This window comes from Natator depressus, chromosome 1 (genome assembly GCF_965152275.1).
Source record: "Natator depressus isolate rNatDep1 chromosome 1, rNatDep2.hap1, whole genome shotgun sequence".
Taxonomy (NCBI): Eukaryota; Metazoa; Chordata; order Testudines; family Cheloniidae; genus Natator; species Natator depressus.
This window is the reverse complement of record NC_134234.1, coordinates 166,567,958-166,591,703: the sequence shown is the minus strand read 5'-3', so window position 1 is coordinate 166,591,703 and position 23,746 is coordinate 166,567,958. Positions and strand designations below refer to the sequence as shown.

The 23,746-nt window shown below is 43.3% G+C and overlaps 1 protein-coding gene across 2 annotated transcripts in view; it reads right to left on the bottom strand.

Moving 5' to 3' along the window:
• Nucleotides 1–23,746, bottom strand: part of CYYR1 (cysteine and tyrosine rich 1) — an 82,019-nt gene that overhangs the window by 45,490 nt on the left and 12,783 nt on the right. Inside the window, exon 3 of one of the 2 annotated variants that reach the window (XM_074971183.1) lies at nt 18,387–19,174. The exons of the other annotated variant lie outside the window; for it this stretch is intronic. Within the exon in view, the coding sequence (XP_074827284.1) occupies nt 18,970–19,174 (205 nt within the window). The 3' untranslated portion in view covers nt 18,387–18,969. Of the gene's footprint in view, nt 1–18,386; nt 19,175–23,746 lie in introns of those variants that run through there. 2 annotated transcript variants of the gene reach the window in all.

The window sequence follows — 23,746 nt, the reverse complement described above, 5'->3', positions numbered from 1 at the left end:
ACCCAGCATTAGTTACAACAATGCCAAGGAATCAGAGACTCCTCGTATTGCCAGAATAGATAGTTCTTTCACATGCATCAGAAACGTTGCATAAAATTCTAGCAAACCAGTAAGAAGGACAGTGTCATGGAATACACTCCTGTATTCACGCCCGACACACTACTGTCATAATCTTTGTACATTTGAAAACTCATAATTTGCTGGTCCTGATAAAATGCATCTGGCAACACTGTATGTGAAGTTACGAGAATCTCCTGTATGATCTTATTAACACATGTACCAAATCCCACAGCCCTGCCCTAAACAAAGGAATGTGTGCTTGCCTTAATTTGCATTTAAGCAATAAAGAGTCATCAAGCAGGAAGGGAAACAAAGAAAGCTCAAACAGGTGAAAAAAAGCCAGCAGGGAACATCCTTCCACATAGACTTTTTGTATCCTGGTTTTCAACTGGAAATGTTTTTCAAGACAAGGACTGAAACTATAAAAAGGAGGGACAAAACCCCCAAGGACACCCCCTGCCCCTCCCTTCCCATTACATTCTCTGCACCTGAGAAGACAAAAGGAAAAGGTCATTGGGCTCTAAAGGGGTGGGGGACCTGACCTGAAGAGTTTGGTCAGTAACCTTGCTGGAAGCAGGTAGTGAGACATTTTGCTTGAATCTAATATAGTTTGTTAAGTTAGGCACTAGTAAGTGTTTTACCCTTATTTTTCTTGGAAACATTTGTGACTTTTATGCCTCATTACTTGTACTCAGTTAAAAGCTCTCTTTGTAGTTAATAAACTTGTTTTACTGTTTTATCTAATCCAGTGTGTTTAAGTTGAAGTGTCTGGTTAATTATTTAAGATAATAAACTGCCATATTATTCCCTTAAAGGAATAACGGAGTTCATATAGTTGTACTGTCCACGAGAGGGCTGGGAAGTACAGGATGTACATTTCTGATGGAAAATCTGGGACTGGGTGTGTATTGGGGTCACCCCGCAGTATAACCAAGGCTGTCGAGAGCCAGGGTGAGGCTAGCAGGCTGCAGTTACACACAGACACTCCAGGTGTGGCTTGCATGCTGGAAGGCAGTCTGTGAGCAGCCCAGCTCAGAGCTATTTAAGCAAGGCATTGTAAGGCACCCAAGACTGCAAGTGATGCAGTTCCCCATTGGTCTGAATTGTACCCCAGTATGTCTCAGACAGTAAAGTAATTAACTGCTAACTTCATAAAAAGTTTAGCAGAAAACAATTTATTCTAATGGAACAGCACAATCTTATAGTTCAGTTACACCTTTTGGTGGAAAAACCACATTTGTACTAAATTACTATGTGACTTACATTTTCTGATTCATCAAGTCATGAAAGATTCAACAGATAGCTGAATAAATCACTTCAACATGCAAATCTTCCAGGCATCAGTAATATTTCTCCAAGGATTCTATCCCACTGGCTCTTACCCGCTCATGGAAATGACTATGATTCAGAAAAGGCAATATATTGTATTTTAATTCACTATATGTTTATTTTAGCTGCAACTATTATATTTGGAGTATACCACAGAACACTGGTTTTTCCAGAGATCTCTAGAAATGTGTGAAATCTTCAGAAAAGAAGGGAATTGGCAAATGTGCAGAATAAGCAACACCCAGCAAAATGTATGCATAAGGAAGGATCAAAGATGATAGCAGGTTGCATTACTCTGTTATTAGTGCCCTGATTTTAGGAGGTACTGAGCACTTACAAATTTCATTGAAGTCAACAGAAGCGAGAATTGCACAGTACCTTTGAAAACTCAGGCATTAGCATACAGTAGAGTATAATAATTAAATTATAATTACAGACTTTATAATGTATTTGTTGCAAATTCTGTACTTGTGGCTATTATACAGCATAACATTCACAGAAGATTTTAAGTTGCAGGTCTTGAGATGTGCGGTTATAAAGATCTTAAACTGAGATTCTTATAAGCTACGTATCATCTGAGGGCTCCAACTGAGTCAGGGCTTCATTGTGCTAGGCACTGTATGGACATACAGTCAGAGATAGTCCCTGTCCGCAAAAGTTTACAGTCTTAATTTAAGACAAGATGTAACAAGTTAATACATGTATATATTTTTTAAAAGACTGTCAGCATGTCACCTCTATAACAAAAGTTCTGTGGGCTTCATGGAAGAAATGAGTCTGTGGAGAGATCCAGTACTATGCTTAAAACTTAAATTTTTACATAAATAAAGTAATTAACCGATTGCCTTCCAGAATACAAATAGTACTATACAATTGTGACGCACTGGACCTCAAAGTTTCACCTATAACCCCCATATTTATCATGTATATAGGATTGTGATATTTCATACAAAGCATGCCATGTAAGATACCATGTGAAAGGTCATGATATTATGAAACTCATTGTTCTGTCAAAATACATATATCATTAGTGCGTATGAAGTTTTGAGATTTTGTTATATGGTTGTCATTGAAATATGTTTGGGAGACACCACTGCTAGCTCTCCAGTGACAACAAAGGTGGTGAGACACACCCAAATGGGCGTTAAGCGACCATCACAAGCCATTGACCACCAGGGGAATTGTAAACAAGAAATTTACAATTCTGTAAGAGACAGTTGCGTAACTATGCATTGCTCAACTATGTGACTTAGCAAGGTCGACAAGGACATGCCTGGGTCAGTATCTTTCCTGGGACATGAATTGAGAGTATAAAATAAGGGACAGTGGCATCCTGAGACCACCTCTCTCCTCCCCCATCTACACTGAAGGAAACAAGAACGCTGGGAATACAAAGATTTTCAACTGAGCAGATTGGTCCCAGCCTGTGTATTAAGAACTGTAACTTGCCTGGCAAGGTCCAGTGGGGGTGAGAAAAGCTGTTTGATTCAAATCCTGCTTCGTCTGAAAGTTTAGGATTTAGATTGTGTGTTTGCTTTTTATTTTCTTAGGTAACTCTCTCTGACCTTTATGCCTACCACTTATAATCACTTAACCTCTATCTTTCTCAAAAAGAAAAGGAGTACTTGTGGCACCTTAGAAACTAACCAATTTAATGAACTGGTTAGTCTCTAAGGTGCCACAAGTACTCCTTTTCGTTTTGCGAATACAGACTAACACGGCTGTTACTCTGAAATCTATCTTTCTTTGGTTAATAAATTTTAATGTTTTACCAGTGAATTTGTCTAAAGTGCTTGGGAAATCTGCTCAGATTACAAAAATCTGGTGCATGTCCACTATCCTGTGATAAAGTGGTGAACTAACTAATGAGCTTGCACTGTTCAAGAGAAGGTCTTGAGCAGTGTAAGACAGCACATTTCTGGGGTGCAAGGCTAGAGGGATTTGATGGTGTTTCCCTGTGTATGATTCATGAGTGTCTTAGAGAGCACTGGGTGTGTCCTTGAGTCAAGCTAGGTGTGCCCCTGCCTATTGTTAACTGAGTGATCACAGCACCTCGAGAGATTTGTGGCTTGTCCCTAGCAAAGCAGAGTAAGAGTTCGTCCAGGCTGGAAAGTTAAGGGGGCACAGCTGTCCCAAGTTCCAGGTACCCTGGGGGCCCCATCACAACAACAGGTTATTAAAAACCTAACATGCCTCAGACACCTAAAACAATGTTTCAAGGGAAAACGAACTCTTAGTTCTAGTGGAAATTCATGTGTTTCAGAATCTGGGGTATTTACTTGCCCACATGCTAAGTTAACTGTTCTTCAGAGCCTCCTTTGCAGTGTGCAGCCTCTCTGTTTGGGAGTTTCCAGAGTAGTCCCTGGCAAAAAAGCTCTGGAAGGAAGGTTTCACAGGAGCCATGTTGATGATCAGAGGAGAGGAGTCGCAGGCATGGTCTGTGTGTGTGCGCGCGCGCCTTCAGTGCAAATGACTTCAGTAGAACTTGAGACATGCACAATTTCTGGAGGCTTAATAGCCTGCCCATTGGCCATTTGTGACATGATGGCAGGGCAAAGTCTCTCTTCTTTAATCCCAAGAGAAGGATCTGAGTTTGCCTCCCCCCAGCTTCCTCCTGTGGATATTTCCAGGGGAGGGATAATCTGGCCCCCAATTCTTAACTCCAGCTGTGTCCAACCAGCAGCGCCAAGATTTGACTCTGGGTCACTAAGAATTACTTCTCTATATATCCTTAAGAGCTAGTCGCCTCAAGCCCTGTACTCTGAAATGTGAAAGGAAAGCATATTCCTCAGCTATTCATGCCCTAATGTTACTTATTCAAGTACCTACCAGAAACAGTTAGGCTGATATACTAGAGAAATAATATTATGCAGAGAAACTTTTCCCTTTATATATCAAAACTTGTATAAGATCCTGGAGAGCAAACAAAATGTGCTAGGTTCAATAACAATAAAAATAAAACACATACTCGATTGTAGCAGATCTGGGCATATTGGTTTCAAGATAAGCACATTTCCCCAGTGATCCACCTCAATCAGACTCTTAAAAGAGTGCTTTCCAGTCTTGCAATGTGTTGTGACCCCATAAATTATTTAAGTATGAAATATTTATATTAGAGAAAAAGACCATGCTCATTCTTTAACAAGTTTAATTACTTTTTAATTATGTATGAATGTGATTTGGAAGAGTTTGCAACTTGTTATGTACCATTGGTTTTAATATGCTTGTCCCCATTCTTCAATATTCTCATGCAAGAAAAATATCTGAGATTTTATCTTCTTGGGTCCCCTTTCCCTTAAGAAACTAAAATGTAAGGTGATCTGAATTTTTAAAAACTATCATTATGCTTGGTTATTATTTGTACTACTATAGTGCCTATGAATTCTATTCAAGAAGCAGGACACTATTGTGCTAGGTTCTACACAAACACAGAACAAATACTAATTCCTCTTGTCTCTCTATCAGCTTTGAACAGGACAACAAAAAAAATGTATTTTTTTTTCTGACAGCATTTTGTACCATTTAAATAAGACGGTGACTATTTTCTACAGTCAGACACAATAGAAAAGCTGGCCTTAAAAAAACCAGAAATGACTGGTTTGGTCACTGTGGAAACATGGCAACTTGAGGTATGTCTACACAGCAAAGAAAACCCACGGCTAGCCCATGCCAGCTGATTCAGGTTCCCAAGGCTCGGGCTTTGGGGCTGTTTCACTGCTACATAGCTGTCTGGGCTCAGTCTCGAGCACAGGTGCTAGGACCCTGCAGGGTGGGAGGGTCCCAGAGCTTGGGCTCAAGACCAATCCTGGAAGCCTACATAGCAATGAAACAGCCCCAAAGCCCAAGCCCCGCAAGTCCAAATCAGCTGGCACAGGCCAGCCGTGGGTTTTTCTCTGCTGTGTAGACATATCCTTAAGGCCAGTCCAGTTCCTATTATGCAAGGGTGCTGCGGGGCTGGGATGGATTAACTCTCCTGTGGACCCGGGGCTATTAGATTTTCTGGGGTCCCTGTATACAAATATTTTTCCTGGGAGGGAGTTTGGGTACAGGAGGGGGCGTGGAGTCTTCTGGGAGGGAGTTTGGGTGCAGGAGGGGGCTCCGAACTGGGGCAGGGGGTTGGGGTGCAGGAGGGGATGCGAGGTGCAGGCTCTGGCCAGGAGGCGCTTACCACAGGCAGCTCCCAGCTGGCGGTGCAGCAGTGCTCAGGCTGCCTGCCTGCCATAGCCCCTCGCCACTCCTGGAAGCGGATGGCTGCTGACACATCTCTGCAGTCCCTGGGGGGAAAGGGACAGCAGGTCTCTGTGTGCTGCCTGCGCCCACAAGTGCTGCCCCCATAGCTCCCATGGGCCAGGAACTGGCAGATGGGAGCTGCGGGGATGGTGTTGGGGGTGGGGGGCAGTGCGCGGAGCTGTCTCCCCCACTGCTAGCAACGTGCCAGAGACATGCCAGCAGCCGGCGGCTTCTGGGACCAGCGTAGGGCCAGTGCATGCAGGCAGCCTGCCTGAGCACCCCTTTTAGCGGCCCGGAGATTGCTGCCTGTGATTTATTTTTGGACGGCCCCCCTTGAGCCGGGGCCCTGGCCTGCAGCCCCTAAAGCTTCTGCCTTAATCCGGCCCTGCTGTGGGGAGATGCCATTCATAGACAGATTCCCCTGTTACAGCATCGTATGGCCTACAGAATATAATTCCACCCAAAAATGAGACCAGAAATAATATCTCAAAGGAAAATAGACCCATTAAGACAATGGGGTCCCGCATGGGTGCAGAAGTCCTCTTACATGGAACAGCTTGTAGAATCAAGGCCAAAGTTTACAGTGTGTGCATGTACTTGTAAATTCTAACCATATGGCTCTACTCACTTCTATTTTGAAGTGTTTTTCTGTTTTCTGACGCTTGGAAATATATAGCTAGAGTTATACAATTGACCCTTCCTTCTGTGACGACGCACACACATAGGGTTTGGTATTTACCCATAGATTTTGAAAGAAATATTTACTTACAGTGAACTAGATGACTATGAGGAGAACGAGCCAAATTTCATTTACTGTGAAGTACTGGAAAAAATAATTTCTTGATGAGTAGAAGGATACAGCTGTATTGTTACTATTACTGGATATTTGTGAAGCCATTAGCTCTGTGCCACAGGTAGGTACTCTTCTTTCTCAGAAGATTTAGGTAATTAAAAACTCTCTTTACATTTGGAAAGACAAGGGTCAATTGACATACCTTCAACTTAGTCCTAAAACATTCCTCTCCATCCCTGACCTGCAAGTGAAATCCTTGCTTCACATCTTCTCCTAATCCACTCTATAAATAGACCATTGAAGTGCTACTTTTGCAGGGCTGCTTCTATCTGCTAGAATCATTCTGAACTCCTCTTACAAAATGAACTGGCAAGGGCAAAGCTGAGCAAATGACAAGCAACTTCTTTCAGCTAAAGGTAATGTGGTTTTTGTATTACTCCTAAGGGAATTCTGCACCACTGTGCGTGCACAGAATTCATGTTCCTCACAGATTTCTTTGCTTCCCCAAAGAAAAATGATTTCTGATGGGGAAGCAAAGGGAAGCCATGAGCCATGCACCCCTCACCAACAGTGCCAGTGCATTGTTTTGCGTGTCCAGAGCAGCCGGCGGAGAGAGAAATCACTGGGGGGGGGGGGGGGGGGAGGGGAATAGCTGGGGACGCCCCGGCCGGTGGCTCCTACCCTGCTCCAAGCTCAGCTGCTTGTCCTGGCTGGTCAGGATGAGACTTCTCCTTCCGCTGCAAGGAGTGGCTGGGTCCAGGCCAGACCCACCCCTGGCTACAGGAAGCTCTGCACTGCCCCCCACCTCCTGTCCCCATCACTCCTCAGCTGCAGGTGGCGGGGTCACTGTATAGGGAGCTGCTCCCTGTCCACCTGCACTCCCCCATAACCAGACGCCTCCATGCCAAGCCTCATTTCTCCAGCACCCAGATCTTTCCCACTGAGGCCCTTGCACCCAGAACCACCCTCCACCAAGCCTTATCCTCTGCATCTGGAGTTCCCTTACACCCAGACCCCCCTTCATCCAGACCCCACCCCTGCACCCAGACCACCCCTACTAAGTTCCCTGCACTCGAACCCCCACCCCAACAAGCCCACCCCCCTGCACCTGGACCACCCCAATGAACCCCCTGCACCCAGACTCCAACCCCACCGAGCCCCAAAGAGCTGCACCCAGACTCCCACCCCACCAAACCCCACTTCTCCACCACCCAGACCCCCTCCCGCTGAGCCTCCCACTCTCAGATTCCCCTGCTAAGCCCCAACCCCCCACACCCAGTCCCTCCCTCCCAACCACCTTCACCTGGACCCCCTTGCAGAGTCCCATTCCCCCTGCACCTGGAACCACCACCAAGCCTTTGTGCATCCAGATTCCCCCCCATACCTGGACTCCCACTAAGCCCCCCACAGAACCCTCTCACCCCACACCTGGATCCCCACCCCCACAGTAAGATCCTGCTGGGCTGAGCCTGCCTGCTCCACCCCTGGGGTCAGGGCTGGGCATGTGTGCAAGATTCTGTCTCTCTCACTTCCTATATTGGTGCACCTGGCTTGGAGGGGCAGGGCCTCATGATGTTTTTGAGGCAGGCTTGGCCCTTAAGCTGTGTCAGGGTTGGGTGCAGCCTCACCGTCAAGTTTGTGTCCCAGGGTGGGGAGGGGGTAGGAGGGCTGCAGGGTGATCTCCCACCTTCGTGCAGCCAGTGGCCTGTGCCCCCCACTACCATGCTGGAGCCTCCATATTTTATTTATTGACTAATAAAATGTGCAGAATTTTGAAATATTGTGGACAGATTTTTATTTGTTGGGGGCACAGAATTTTAAATTTTTTGGTGCAGAACTCTCTCAAGAGTATCAGATGAAGGGCGGGGGGTATTCCTAAGCGTCCTGATTTAAACTGATAATAAAGGAAACTTAGGTCTAATGACAGACCATTATCAAAAATACAGTTATAATCTGGGTTGGCTGCTGTACAATTATAACTTGGATTGGCTACTGGCATAGGAAGGGCACTATTTAAACTTATTGGGACAAATTCACTGTTGGTGTCATCAGATGCTTGTCTGAGGACAACAGAGTTACATTCTATTACCTAGTGATGATGGAAGAGTACCAAAGAAAGTAGCTACAAGGATTATTTTTCACATTAAAGAGTGGTTACTCTAGTAACAACCACTCTTTCAACAACCACAAGGAATTTTCCAGGGAATTGAGCACTTGCTGGTGTTAATAGTTCTTTTCTCACCAGGGTCATCAACATCCCTTTGGTTATTAATCCTCAGTGAAACATCACATGCTTGACTGGCAGACACTGCAATGACAGATAATAATGAAAGAAAAAATCCCACAAGTTTGTATATGTCTATCTTAGTGGACATACGCTTACCAAAAAAAAAAAAAAAAAGTATCCACTCCAATCAGCATACTATTGATTGGATTGACTGTACATTACTGTCATGGAAACATACTAGTTTTGATAAACACATGTCCAGATCACACAGTAGTTAGAGAATGATTTATAGATCCTAGTAATAGAAAGTCAAACACCACCATGTGCTTCCATTGCCACCTTTTCTTTTATGTGAAGTTCAAAAACTGTCAGTTTGATAGAGACTTTTAGAAGGAGTTTTCCTCACTACTTGTGATCCTCTTTGTGGCAGCAGAATTGATTCTTGTTTGGAGCACCAAAAGCTCTGAGATATAGGATGTACAATATCCTGACCTCTGGCATCAGCTTCATCTCTAATGCCTCCTTTTGAGCCAAACTCTGCCGCATTGTTTTTATTCTGTGACTTTGCTTCAGGGGTGCTACAGGGAGATTATATTGATTTTAAATACACACCGCTTAAGGGAGACTAGAGATAGTTTAGAGGATTTGTAATGAAATAACAGTGTCTTACCTCCAGGTTGTAGCCAAGGATAAAAGGCATTAGGTATATTTAGGATACAGAGATGAGATATAAAGATTATTAATATTGCATTACTGGGCCTACAGGCCTGTAAAATATTTAGTTTAGCAAAATTAGGATTTAGAACAAATTAGCATAAGTAAATTAATAATAATCATGCTGAGTTTGTGTCTTTATTTGTGATATGCTGATGTTTTGAAAGTTAACTACTGAGTTTGGATAATAACGTCTACAAGAGATTAGCAGACACTGCAAGATGACTATTGGTAGCAAGGTGAAATGTTAGAGACTTCCTTAAGGTAACGGCCTGTTACTATGGCGATAAAGTGACATAAGTGGTAATGAGTGTAAGGGGAACCAATGAGTTAGCCTATGAAAAATGGCATACCCCAAAAGTAGTGGGGTGTGGAAGTTCAAATAAGGGAGAGGTTAATACCTTCAAAAATATGCATGAAGCAAAGCAGGCAACAGTCCAAGGTACTATAAAAGCTGCATCACACACAACCTGTGTGCTTTGATGGGGCGGGGAGAGGGGGGAAAAGATACCAGAAGGATATGGTGATAACGGTGATGGCCATGAGGATGAGAACTAACATTTCGAGTTTTTCCACAAGGCACAGTGTGAGTAATGTAAATATTATGCATTCTGTATTGGTCTCTTGTTCCTTTACCACACTGCAGTGTGTGCACTGATTGATTGGTTAATAAAAAGTAATGATTTTAGCAAGAGCACTATGAAGTCTCTGTTGTACTCTGAGGGGTCCCTCTTCTATTGATAACCTCTCTACTCGATCTTGGGGTCTGAACTCTCACAGATGAAAGTAGGTGTAAAACCCTCACCATCGGGATAGGTAATTAGTTAAAGTAACCCATAACTAAAGATAAGGCTACAAGGTGACCAGTTGAAAAGTGGATGCTGCACGATTGCTCTTCAATGACCTAATGAATAGGAAATGAATTGGTAGCCTCAGCCCAGTTCTAGTGCAAAGGTATCCGTTTCATAAAAGCCATCCCCATACCTGGTACCAGTTGGCACCTGGCAGTCTCAGCAGAAAGGTCATAGACTGAATGAGCCTGGAGACTCGAATGCCCCCTCATCCTTAGAGGCTGACTGTTATTTCTTTGTTTATGATTCAGGCTGTACAGCAGGGGTCAGCAACCTTCAGCACGTGGCCCATCAGGGTACTCTGCTGGCAGGCCACAAGACATTTTGTTTACGTTTACCGTCCACAGGCACGCCCCCCCCCGCAGCTCCCATTGGCTGGGAACAGCAGCCTGCGGACGGTCAACATACACAAAATGTCTCGCAACCTGCCAATGGATTACCCTGATAGGCTGCGTGCCGAAGGTTGCCGACCCCTGCTGTACAGAGTAGCTCTCACGGTCCTTGCTAATAGTGTGGGAATTCTTCAGGGTCATGATCCAGCTCCCTTGACAGTCAATGGGAGTTTTTCCATTGACTTCAATGGGCATTGAATCAGGCCCCATGTAGTAAATCATGCACCTTTCAGAAAACGGTATTAATTTTTAATATAATTTTAAAACAAAAAAGCTACCTGTCTTGCAGTACATTTATACATTCTTAGTAACAACCACCTGTATTTTTTTAAACAAACATTATTTCAATAGAACACATTGCCCCTTTACAAGCATTTTAATGAATGTTACAACATATCCTAGTTAAACATATCCTTCCTCAGTAAAAACACAAAAGCTTTTGGAAAATTTTATTAGTGTTGGCAAACTCCTGTTCTGATTTAAACACCATTGCATAGCTAGCAATAACTAAATAGGTGCACCAGGGCATAAAACCCACCAGAGAGGGTCTTTCCCACTAACACAACTTCCCGTATCTTGTCCCTTGTGACAGCCACCCAGGATGTCCACTCTAACCCATACCACCTCTTGTTACCTGCCTATGCCTCATTCCCCCATACTGGTCCACCTATGCTTGTTACTGGCAAGAGGATGTTGGGGCGATCTGCTTCACTTCTCTATAAAGTGGGCATTAGCTCCCTTTTTACAGGTGCCATTCAGGTGGCCAGTTGTTTTAAGGGCTGTTAACAGAGTTGGGGGACAGCTGGCAGAGAGCTGGGCAGGGAAGCAGCTTCACCAAAACATCTTCAGCTATTTCCTCCCATTTCTGACAGTAGTAGGAGTGCTTCTGGAAGCAAGGAAAGGATTTGGGAGACTTCATCCCCCATCCTGTGCCTCCTGTTGATTATTCTCTACTTTCATATGGCAGATTATTCACTAATGGCAGAGGGGGGAAACTCTTGAAACTTGTCTCTTCTACCTGTGTCAGCAGTGGCTTCTGCATGAGGAGATCTCCCCCCCCCCCCCCCCAAAAAAAAAAAAAACCACTAGTGGGGATGGCAGGCATGCTTGCTTGCTTTAGGGTAATCACACCATTCCTTTTCCATCCCCTTTGTTTCTCTTATTTACCTCCTGCATCTTGCCATAGTGATGAGAGCTTTCTGGGGCAGGGGCTGTCATCTTATTATTGTATTTCTTCATACAATGCCTAGTGCAACTGGGCTCTTGTCCTGGAATGGTCCGATAGGATCTACTGCAATACCATTAATTAAAAACATCAACAACAACAGGCTTAAGTACTGTCTACACAGAGAGAAGCTATCTGACATTAGGGTGGCCTTGAATATAGCAGTGAAAGGCAAACAAGATTCAACAGCTGGAGGATTAAATTAGAAAAATTCATATTAGACACAGGATGGAACCACTGGAACAGCTTAGCAAGGAACGCAGTAAATTTATCTTCATTTGGAAGTCAAAATTGAGACTGTATGTCTTGATAAAATATATGCTGTATTTCAGCTGGACTTGATAGCATACACTTACATAGCTGGGAAAGACAATTCTCTCCATTGCAGGAATCAATGGATGAAATTCTATGGCTTGTGTCACGCAGGAGGTCAGACTAGGTGATCATAATGGTCCCTTTTGGTCTGAAGTCCTACAAATCAGCCAGGATTTACACCAACAGCCAACTTGTTGCAGCTCTCAGGTTGATGAATCTCAGATTGGACTCAAAGTAAGACTTTCTGAGGGTGACTTAGTAAACCAGAGGTGGCCAGCCTGTGGCTCCGGAGCCACATGCAGCTCTTCAGAAGTTAATATGCGGCTCCTTGTACAGGCACCGACTCCGGGGCTGGAGCTACAGGCGCCAACTTTCCAATGTGCCGTGGGGTGCTCACTGCTCAACCCCTGGCTCTGCCACAGACCCTGCCCCATCCCACCCCTTCCCGCCTCCTTCCCTGAACCTGCTATGCCCTCGCTCCTCCCCCTACCCCTCCGAACCTCCTGCACGCCACGAAACAGCTGATTGGGAGGTGCGGGGAGGGAGGGAGAGGCGCTGATTGGCTGGGCTGCTGGTGGGTGGGAGGGTCTGGGAGTGGGAGTGGAGGAGCTGATGTGGGGCTGCTGACATATTACTGTGGCTCTTTGGCAATGTACACTGGTAAATTCTGGCTCCTTCTCAGGCTCAGGTTGGCCACCCCTGTACAACAACGTCCTAAGGAAAGTGATAGAAGCCCATCACAAACATACTGCACTTCTGCACTGCAATGGCATGTATACTAATTTCCATCCATTGGTTTCACTGGTTTAAAGCGGTACACATGAACCATGAATCAGTTATAACAACACATAGGCCAGACCCCTTTATTATTGCCTCAGTCCCATCCCCTCAGCAAAACTGCCACTGATTTAGAGTCAGAGAGATGGGGCCAGAAAGGAAAATATCATCTAGTCTCACCTCCAGTATATCACAGGCCATCAGCACTATCCAGCACTACACACTAAACCGAACAACCAAAATTAGACTGAAGTATGACAACCACAGAAGACTACACTATTATGTGCCACAGGCAGAGAATGGAAAGGACCGAGGTGCACCAGTACTTGATGCACAAACAATAGTAGGTAAATGATTAAGTGATAATCCTTGATAATCCTTGCAAGTGACCCGCACTCATGTGTTGCAGAAGGCAGCAAAAAATCCCCAAGGTCACTGCCAATCTGATCAGTGGGAAAATTCCTTCCCGACTGCACATATGGCCATTAACTAGACCCTAAGCATGTGACCAAGAACCAGCCAGCCAAGCACCGAAGAGAGAGACTGCTCAGTGCCACCTCAAAGCCCTAGCCCAATGTCCCGTCTTCAGCAGTGGCCATCCCAGACGTTTCAAAGGAAGAATATAAACAACCCCTTCCAGAATACACTGAGGGGGGAAAAAATCCCTTTCTGGCTGGCAGAAACCCCAAAGCATTAGCGTTAGGAACATATGACAAACTGGAAGCAAGCCCTGTCATGCTGTCTGGAGTGGCTCATGAGCAAGAATACCAACCTCAGGGCAAAATGTTAAGAAGCAGAGCACATACCCGAACCTGGTTGTGAGTTCTATACTTAGATTTCACCAACCAAGTAACAAGGGTAAACTCCTCAGACACTATACAGCCTTAACATGGAGTCACAGACAGTCCCCTTGGGCATTTCGATCTATTTTGCCACCCAGGCAAGCTTGACTGTGATAAATAGTCACTTAACACCAAAGATCACAAAATATTTAGGTTACTCATAGTCCCAAAGGATCAGTGACTTATCAAGGTCAATATTCACCTTAGATCTCACACCAAAGACAAGGCATGTAGCCAATCCTATCATAAACTAATTAAGGATTTAAGTAAGAAAAAGAAACGAGTTATTTACAAGGTTAAAACAGATAAGCACACAAACACACATGTGGTACAATCTTAAATTCAAAAGGTAATAGGAACTTCTATAATAAGCAAGCTTTTATGTCCTTTTGGGCTAACCCAAGCCAAGCAGCTTGGGGAACTTTTGCTTATGGTCAGGAGTCCAGACAGCATAAAGAATCCCTAATTCCATCTGGTCAGGGATTTTTATCCCCATCTTCCTAGAGTCCACGATGATGGGACAAGCACTTTTGCACATAACCTCTTCATGGGTGGGGAGCAATCAACAAGTCTTTGTTCCACGAAGGCCCATTTGGATTTGATAGGTTTCAGAGTAACAGCCGTGTTAGTCTGTATTCGCAAAAAGAAAAGGAGTACTTGTGGCACCTTAGAGACTAACCAATTTATTTGAGCATAAGCTTTCGTGAGCTACAGCTCACTTCATCGGATGCATCCTTTTCTTTTTGGATTTGATAGTCCTTCCTGATGGACAGGAGATAAAACCTTCTGTAGGAATCCAGCATTTTGCATTAGGTGAAGTTTTTTTTTCCTGTTTGGTGAATTACAGAGTTTGAGAACAAACATTTTACAGTTATAGAGCAAACACTAAAGTATTACCTTACAGCATGGGATACCGATATTATATGTAGGATTAATACATGCAGCATCTTACAAGCATTCCATCAAGTCTATACACTTAACCACTGTATAAAAAGGAAGTTGACAGTCTATACCAGTATTGTCAGCACTGTCACACAATTGCACTAAATTTTGTACAAAATATGCCATGTAAGTGTCACTGGAGAAGTTATAATCTACTATTATTATCCTGTTGAAATGTGTATATCACCACTGTGTATGAAGTTATGAAATTTTACTGTATGCTTGTTACTAAACATTTGTTCTTGGGTAATACCCACAAGACAGATTTACATCAAGACTAGCCAGCTATGTGTTGATGGGCCATTAAGGGGAATCTTCCAGTGGGCTCCTCCCAAGGACGCCTGAGAGAGAGCATATGGACAATGGATGCCCATGACTCAGAAGGGCTTGTAGAATATGTGATCCTTGACTCCATGTTTGAGCTAGTACTTTTCAATGCACATGGTTTGGGAGGTACATATTTGAGACTGTGATATCACCTCCTTGCCTCTTTCCTGTTCCACATCTCTGGACTGTGATTTCTAACAAAGGGAGCTTTGAACAATAGACTGAGGGCTCCAATCTTTTAGATGTACCAGAGAGACTACAAACGGGCAGATTTAACATGACTGCTATTATCCTGACCTACAGACTCTGAAATCAACTGTAATGTCTATGATTTACTTTAACCATTTAATTTTACTGAAGAATTGCCTGCCAGCGTGCATACAAAATTTATATCCATGGATATAAAGTGCACACCCACAGAACTGCAGGGCTCTTCCAGGAACCGCAGCAGCGAAGCAGCAGCACGTCAGGCTGCCGCTCGCAGGAGCCAGCAACCGGTCCAGGTAGCTCCTCCAGTGTAGCTGTATTGCCCCTAGCCCTGCCCATGGGGGCAGGCACCAGGCTCACCAGCAGCTGTTCCTGATCTCGCTAGTGTGCAAGTGGCTTGCATGTTCCCGGACAGGAGTCCCCTTCATGCAGCAGTGTATGTCTCCTATAAACCCATATTGTGTTAACCATTTACTTCTGTGAATTTAAATTGTTCTTTCCTTCACAGTTTGTTCCAAAGCCTTGCATATTGCTGAGATCAGACTAACAGATCAGTAATTGCCCAGATCATTTTTTTCATTTCTGAAATATGGATATGACATTAACTATCTTCCATTCATCATGGGGTAGTACCATATACAGAGATTTATTAAAAATCCTTGCCACAGCACTAGCAATTTCATGTGCCAGTTCTTTCAATATTCTAGACTGCAAATCATCCGGTCCCCCTGATTTAAGCTCTATGTTTTTCTTCTACATCAGATATGGTAATTTCCATGTATAGGCATTCATTTCCATCAAGTGAATTGCCTTCATGCCCATGCTCCATCTTATCATCCCTTCTTGAAAACCCGAGGTAAAGTATTTATTTAATTTTTGGGCCATACCGAGATTATCTTTAATCCCCTCCCCCTCCATAGTAGCCTGGCTTCATCCTTCCTTAGTCTCTCTTTTCATATATTTATATGTAGTGACAAAGTTCCTCCTCTACCTTGGTGGGTCCTGCACTTATTGGCGGATTTTGCTTGCCTCAGAGATTCATGGCAGCCCTTAGTTTGGCCACTTTCATGGCTCAAACTGCCGTTCACTCAGATAACCTCACCACTGGCCAGCATGGGGAAAAAAAGAGTAAGAACAATCCTTGCAGTTTCTGCTGATCCACCATGTGGGTCGGGGACCAGCTCAGAGACCCTCACCTCTGGTGGAAGCTCCTGTGTTGGGTCAAGAGTTGGGAGGTTTGGGGGGAACCCGGGCCTGCCCTCTACTCTGGGTTCCAGCCCAGGGCCCTGTTGACTGCAGCTGTCTAGAGTGCCTTCTGGAACAGCTGTACGACAGCTACAATTCCCTGGGCTACTTCCCCTTGGCCTCCTCCCAACACCTTCTTTGTCCTCACCACAGGACCTTCCTCCTGATGTCTGTTAACGCTTGTACTCCTCAGTCCTCCAGCAGCATGCCCTCTCACTCCCAGCTCCTTACACGCACACCTCACTAACTGGAGTGACAGCCTTTTTAAACCAGATGTCCTGATTAGCCTTAATTAATTGTAGCAGCTTCCCAGTTAGGTACAGGTGTCCTAATTAGCCTGCCTGCCTTAATTAGTTCTAGAAAGTTCCTGAGTGTTCTGGAATAGTCCCAGTTATCTTACCCAAGGAAAAGGGACCTGCTTAACCTGGAACTAATGTATCTACTTTCAACCACTCTTTTGTAGCTATCTGGCCTGACCCTGTCACAATATATATATTATACACACACACACTTATAAAGCCTCTTATTATTTATTTTAATTTCCTTGGTAAGAGCTAATTCCGCTGAACCTTTAGAAATTCTCACTTTATTCCTACATTTTCTAATCTCCGGGATGTAGCTTTCTTTGCTGATCATCCCCTTTTTCTATTCTCTATAGGATCTCTGCTTACTCCTAATAACTTGATTTATGTGGTTCTTCATTCAGTTGCGTCTGGAGCCTTTTCCTACATGTCTTTTCTCCTTTCTTGGGTTGCAATTTTCAAAAAGTTTTCATATACTTGATATGGAGAAACTCCAAGCCTCCCCTACATTTAAGTCCTTAAACTCTTCAGTCCAGCTGACTTCTCTAACTAGTTCCCTTAATATCACAAAGTTTTTCCTTTTGAAATCAAGAAATCATAGATGATGAGCATCTTATCTTTCCATTTAATTTAAACTGAATAAATTCATGATCACTTGATCCAAGGCTATTTCTTATGAAGTCCTCACGAAAATTACATAGCCTCTTGTTGTTTCAGTGACAATTTCATGAAGAAAACTATCACATCCAGTATTAATATAATTTATTCTCCGATCTATATCTGTGAAGTTAAAATCTCCCATTATGACAATTCCCAAAAATATTTCCCTAATAAGATTAAAAAGATCACTATCCATATCCAAGTCAGACTCCTAACACTATCCCAAAAGAACCTCTTTCACAATCCTTCCCCCAAAGTGATTTCAACCCAAATACATTCTCTTTTGTCCATACTATCACTTTGTATTTCTTTACAGTACATCTTTGATGTACAATGGTACCCCACCTCCTTTACTTTTATTCTAACCTCTCCTAAACAGCACATACTATTCATTACCTGTATTCCTGTCATGAATGTTATTCCACCATGTTTCTGTAATTCCTATATCATCTGGTTTGACCTCCTGCATCAGTAATTTCAGTTCCTCAATTTTATTGCCTAGATGCCTTGCATTCATGTACAAGTATTTCAGTTGGGTTTTTTTTGGACCTCACCCAGTTTTTTAGCTTGTGGTGTTCCATTATTCCTTACTATCTCTTGATTTAGCAGATTTTCCTGCTCCTGTGTATTGAAGCCAAGCATGGAGGTTTTATGAGTCTCTCCCTGCCTTCCCTCCTCATATCCTACCTTCTTAACAATCATGCCATCCTCGATTCCAGAAGATTAATACCTCAAATACTCAAGTGGAGTCCATCAGTCAAAAAGAATGTTCTTTCTGTGAATGCCTCTCAATGGTGAATCATCCTAAAACCTTCCTCATAGCACCAACCGTTGACACATCTGTTGACTTTCATTATCTTGACATGCCTTTGTTCTCCTTCTCTAGGAACCAGAAGCTGAAAATCACCTGAGCTTCCACTTCTTTAAATGTCTTACCTATCTGATTATAACTGTCCTTGATACAGTCACCTGGGAATCTAGCAGTGTTATTTGTCCCAACATGTAGCACAATGGATTTTTCCCCGCTCTCATCAGAATTCTCTCAAGCCTCATGTCCACATCTTGCATCCTTGCTCCTGGAAGACAGCACACTTCTGTTCTCTGGGTCTGGTTTGGTGACAGGCCTGTCGATTCAGGAGTATGGAGTCCTCGCTCACATAGACCCATCTCTTCCTGGTGTTCGTATAAATCTGTTTTATGCTCTCTCTTGCAGCATCCTGAACATCATCCTCATTTCATCCTCATTTTAACTCAGGCTCCAGTCCCTGGCTATCTCCATCATCTCTTCTGCAGGTACTGGCTCCCCTTCTTTTTCACACCCCATCTTCTGCCTGTTTCTTTTCCTCTTTCACCAGTGCAGCAAACCGGTTACTCAACTTGATTTCATCACTACTAGCTGGTCTCTTCCTCCACCTTGTCCTCATGGTCACATTCTTCCATGGATCACCCTCCTTTTCTGGCAGTCCATCCTCCAGGTCCTTTCGTTTGGCAGGTATCCACAAATCTTGTGTTGTCTCTACCACCTCTTCTCCTATATTATACCTTCAAATCTCTGTCTGAATTTCCTCATTGTCTCCAGCTGCATCTCCAATCCTTGGATCTTCTCTGCCACGAGCTCTACCAAGTGACATTTCCTGGATAAGTAGCTTCCATCAGATACCCATTCAAGAATGATGTGCATTCTTTCTAGTGCTATCTCATAAGCCATCATTGGTTTCTTCTCCAAGATCTTATTCCTACGGGGGAAAAAAAAAAGACAGGAAAGGGAGGAAACCATCAACTCCCTTGCCCCCAAAATACCCATCTACTTATGAACTCCCACAGAAAGACTTCTGTCAGCTGCTAACTGCTCAGTGCTTCAGTAGATCAGATTGAGGCCCTCAGTAACATGAAAAATCTGTTTTCAAAATAATCCTGAAGGTAATAGTTTAGGCATGAAGCAAACATATTAAGGTAGGTCAAGATTTTTAGGCACAGCCTTAGTAGCATCTCTTTAAAACATAACTCCTCTTCCCTCCCTGGGGAACCAAACCATATTTCACAGCTTTAAAAGTGTCACTAAGAAGATATTTGGAATACCTGTGGGGCTAGACAAAAAACTTATTTCATGGGGCTTATTTTTACTCTATTCTTGACGTTAAACCGGAAAGATGCCCTGAAGCTCTGGATACATTGTCTCATGTTATATCTGGTGCCATTAGTTCAAAGGAATTTTCTGCCAATATTAAGCTATCAAAGATCACAGGATACAAAGATATTGTGTTTAATTAACATCTTTGGACAGTTATCAGAAATAGAAAATGTAATCACATCTGATTAAGAGGCTCATTTATTATTCACAGTTAACAGACACAATGCAGCTATTTTAGTAGACAGTGTATGTAGAAAGATTGAAAAGCAGAGCAATGGTCCAAGGAGAAAATACAGGAGTTTTTGGAAAGGGGGGCAGAGGGGAGCAACCAAGTTGCTGAGACTATAAGTAGATCAGGAACTAAGTGTACCAAAATCAACATACACTCAGAGATTTTGCTCCCAAGCATGGTCCTCACTTCTAGGATTTGCCCAGGGGAAATTTCAACCATAGTAGGCAAAAGCCAAGATTTTCAGAAGTGACTGGTCATTTTGGATGCCTCCATTTTGAGGTGCCCAAATCGGCAACACCATGAAGAGGGCCTGATTTTCTGAATGCGTAGCACACGTCCTCGAACTCAGGTTCCATTCAGGTTTCTCAAGTCTGTCACCCCAAAACAGAGGTTCCTAGACGCATTAGGCTTACCTAGAATCTCTGGTTTTATTGTGCTTAGCTTTCTAGAACAAAAAGAACGTGACAAACAACAACTTTCATCTCAAGTTTAAAAAAACGTACGAACGGTAAAAAGGTGCCGCGTTAATGTCCTTGGAGACTGAACTCTCATATTTATCCCCAAAACAGGTACTGCACAGGCAGCAGCATAGCAAGCTTCTCCGCATTGTCTTGTTTGGAGGCCTTCATTCTGACAAGGAGGTACCACCTCTAGAGATGAAAGAGAAATGCATTCTCCATTCCTCTGTCTCTGTCCTGAGCCAACTGACAAGTGTGTCAAGTTGGTACTAGCTGTGGTGGGTTTTTGTAATATCAATAAAAGCTGGAATAAGACAGTCATAATATTTCAAATAAGCCAACTGATACAGCAACGTCAACAGCAGGCAATACGTATGGTGGTGCTTGCTGGCCACTGCCACCTTGGTCTACATTTGTAGAGGTGACTTAGACATTATGTAATCCATATCCACAGTAAAAACTAAGGCCCTCTGTTGGAGTATTATATGCAATATCCATTTACGGCTCCATTTTAACCTCACATGAAGATGCACATGCCTTTACATACTGAAAAAATCTGCTGTAGTAGATATGCAGAAATAACATTGTCGCAAAACTCTCTGCACACAGAGAAGATAATAATGTAATTAAAGAATGTATCATAACGCATACACACAAGGGGGCTGAATTAAGGCTGCACAAGCAAACTAAATCTGGCACTTCCTAACTTCTGAGTGGGTGCCTCTGTAACCCTAACACTCTTTTAATGGAGATTTTAAAAATGTAATATTATATTAATTGCATACACACACACGTATATGTATGTATATAAAGATTGTTTATATTTGATTGTTTCCCTCTTCTTCACATGCTGCTTGTTTTCATAGATTGCAAACCCTTCATTGCAGGGACTATGTTTAATTCATGTAACTAGTAGAGAGATCAGGGCCTCCGAACCCTAACACAATATTAAATAATAATCTCACAAGTTTGGCCTGGTCAGTCATGCTGTGTACTAGTCATTCAAGACCCCCAAGGAAAAGTAAGGCTCCTGCTTCTCTAGCAGAGTACTGGTGATTCAATAGGTGGCATTTTTTTTCTTTTAGCCAGTAATGAACTAATGGGCCAACATGATATTAAGAGGCATATTAGTGACATTGGGGAAGTTCAGTTATGTATAATGAGACCTAAATGCATAGTTCTGATCATTTATGGTCACTAAAAATTCCACTTTTTGCAAGAGCAGGGGTGTAAGTCATATGCCCACAGGGAGCGCAGACAATAGTGGACAACTTGGGAAGTCCATTTGCTAAAAGCCGGTTATTATTTCAGGGTGATCAACCATCTTTACTACCCAAGGATGAGCCACGCTAATAACTGACTTGCAACCATCCATCTCCACCACTCCAGCAGTTGACTTGACAATGCCAAACTTGACAGACCCTCACCTGTAGCAGTTTGGGGTGACCAGCTCCCAGATTCATTCTGATAGTTTAAGACTAGAAGCAACCATTAGATAGATAATCTAGTGTCTGACCTGCAAATCACATGCCATTACATTTCTCCCAGTCACCCCTGTATTGAGACCAATACCCTGTGTTTGGTTAACTTCCCCTGGTAGTTAGTTCCAGTGGTTAATCAGCCTTCCTGTTAAAAATTTCTGCTTATTTCTTATTTGAATTTCTCTGTCTTCAGCTTCCAGTCATTGATTCTTGTTATGTCTTTCTCCACTAGATTAAAAAACTCTTTAGTTCCTAGTATTTTCTCCCCATGAAGGTACTTAAAACACTGTAATCCAGTCACCTCTCAGTCTTCTTTTTAATAAACTAAAGAGACTGAGCTCTTTAAATCTCACTGCAAGGCATTTGGGTACAGAATAGAAAGAAGTAATTCTACAGTTACCCCTTCAGAAGTGGCTCCTCCTGGGAGGACACAGCTTCAGGGCAAAGGGCTGTTGAGAGAATGAGGCCTGAGATGGTATGCAACTGGAGGGTTACCACAGCTGCTCCAGGAACCAAAACCAGCATGGAGTGATTAAGGTGAATCACCTAGGTTGTAAACAGCTCCAGGGAGAGATGGGGAGACTTACCTATAATGGTTCAAACTGGGTTGTCCAGAGACCAACAGATAAAGAAAGAGCTTTTGATCTAAAAAGGCTGAGTTTAAACTGTCTCAAAGCCTACTTCTGACCCAGCAGACAGACAGGACAGGGTCTTCTGTCCAACAGGGGCCCTAATCCTTGCAGAAGGGTTTTCCAGTGCCCCAAAAGACTGTTGGGTGACTCCTTGTACATTTAGTGTGTGTTTAAATTTATTTATTGTTTTTAATATGTTTTCTCTGTAATGCTTTTGTCTTAAGAATAAATGTGCTTGCATAGAAAGAGTTGTGTAGTGACTTGTAACTCCTGGCAACACACTGTTCATAGCCCTTGGGGGGTGAGGGGGAAGAACAATGCACAGACACTGGCCATTAGGCAGACTGGTTGGCTATGGCTATCACAGAGGTACTGCAAGCCTAAGCCCCAGTCTGTGGGGAGAGAGATAAGTGTCTCTGCCTGAGAGGGGTGATTGATGGGAACCTAAAACCTTAAGAGAAGGACCAGAAGGAGGGGTCAAATTTGCAGTTGACTTTGAAATTGTGACAGAGGCTGCCACAGCAGATCCCAAGGGAGGGAAATAACAACCCCAGCTGCCAATTAAAATTAGTCATATTACAGGAAGACTGAACATTATCATTTTAATAAATTTAAGAGGCCAAACTGAAAGAATTAAATCTATTGTCAAGGGAGTTCTGGAAAACAATGCAGTAACTGCCAGGCCACTTAGATACCTGAATGCGTGCATTCAAAATCTACCAATAGATCAGACAGACGAGACAGAGATTTGAGGCAAAACAACCTGCAGGTCTTCCCAAGGAGAAAAAGCAAAACCACTACAATTACAGCAGAGATGGGGTGGGGGGAGAAGAGACAGAACTGGCAAAAACCTATCTGTAACAGAGGGAAAGGATTGATGTCCAGTTTCAGAAGAGTTCAAAATAGCTCAGAGGGTAGCATCCTGCAAAACTTGCAACTTCAGTTAGTGATGGAGTCTTATGGAACAAAAACTGTGCTTGCATCCCTAGGAATGGGACAGTTTTGGTTGATCACATAATGCCAAAACCATGATAATGTGGTCATTTCTAAGCAGAAAAGCACCCCATAGATTTGAAATCAATTATCACAGCTGTTTAGTCAGGGAGTGCCTAGACATTTTGACAGGCCAGAAGCCAGCAAGACTTTCTGCTGTCTCTAGACCACTTGAGTGAAGGGTATTCCAAACTATTTCCTTTTCTTGCTTTTGAAAGAAGTTTGATGGTCCCCCTCATACTGGGCCAGATCTTCAGCTGGTGTATATTAGCAAAACTCCACTGACATGAACATTAATTTATACCAGCTGAGGACCTGGCTCTCTGAATCTAGGGTTTGAATCCCTTGAAACAGGCCAAATTTTATGCCTAAATTTAAAAA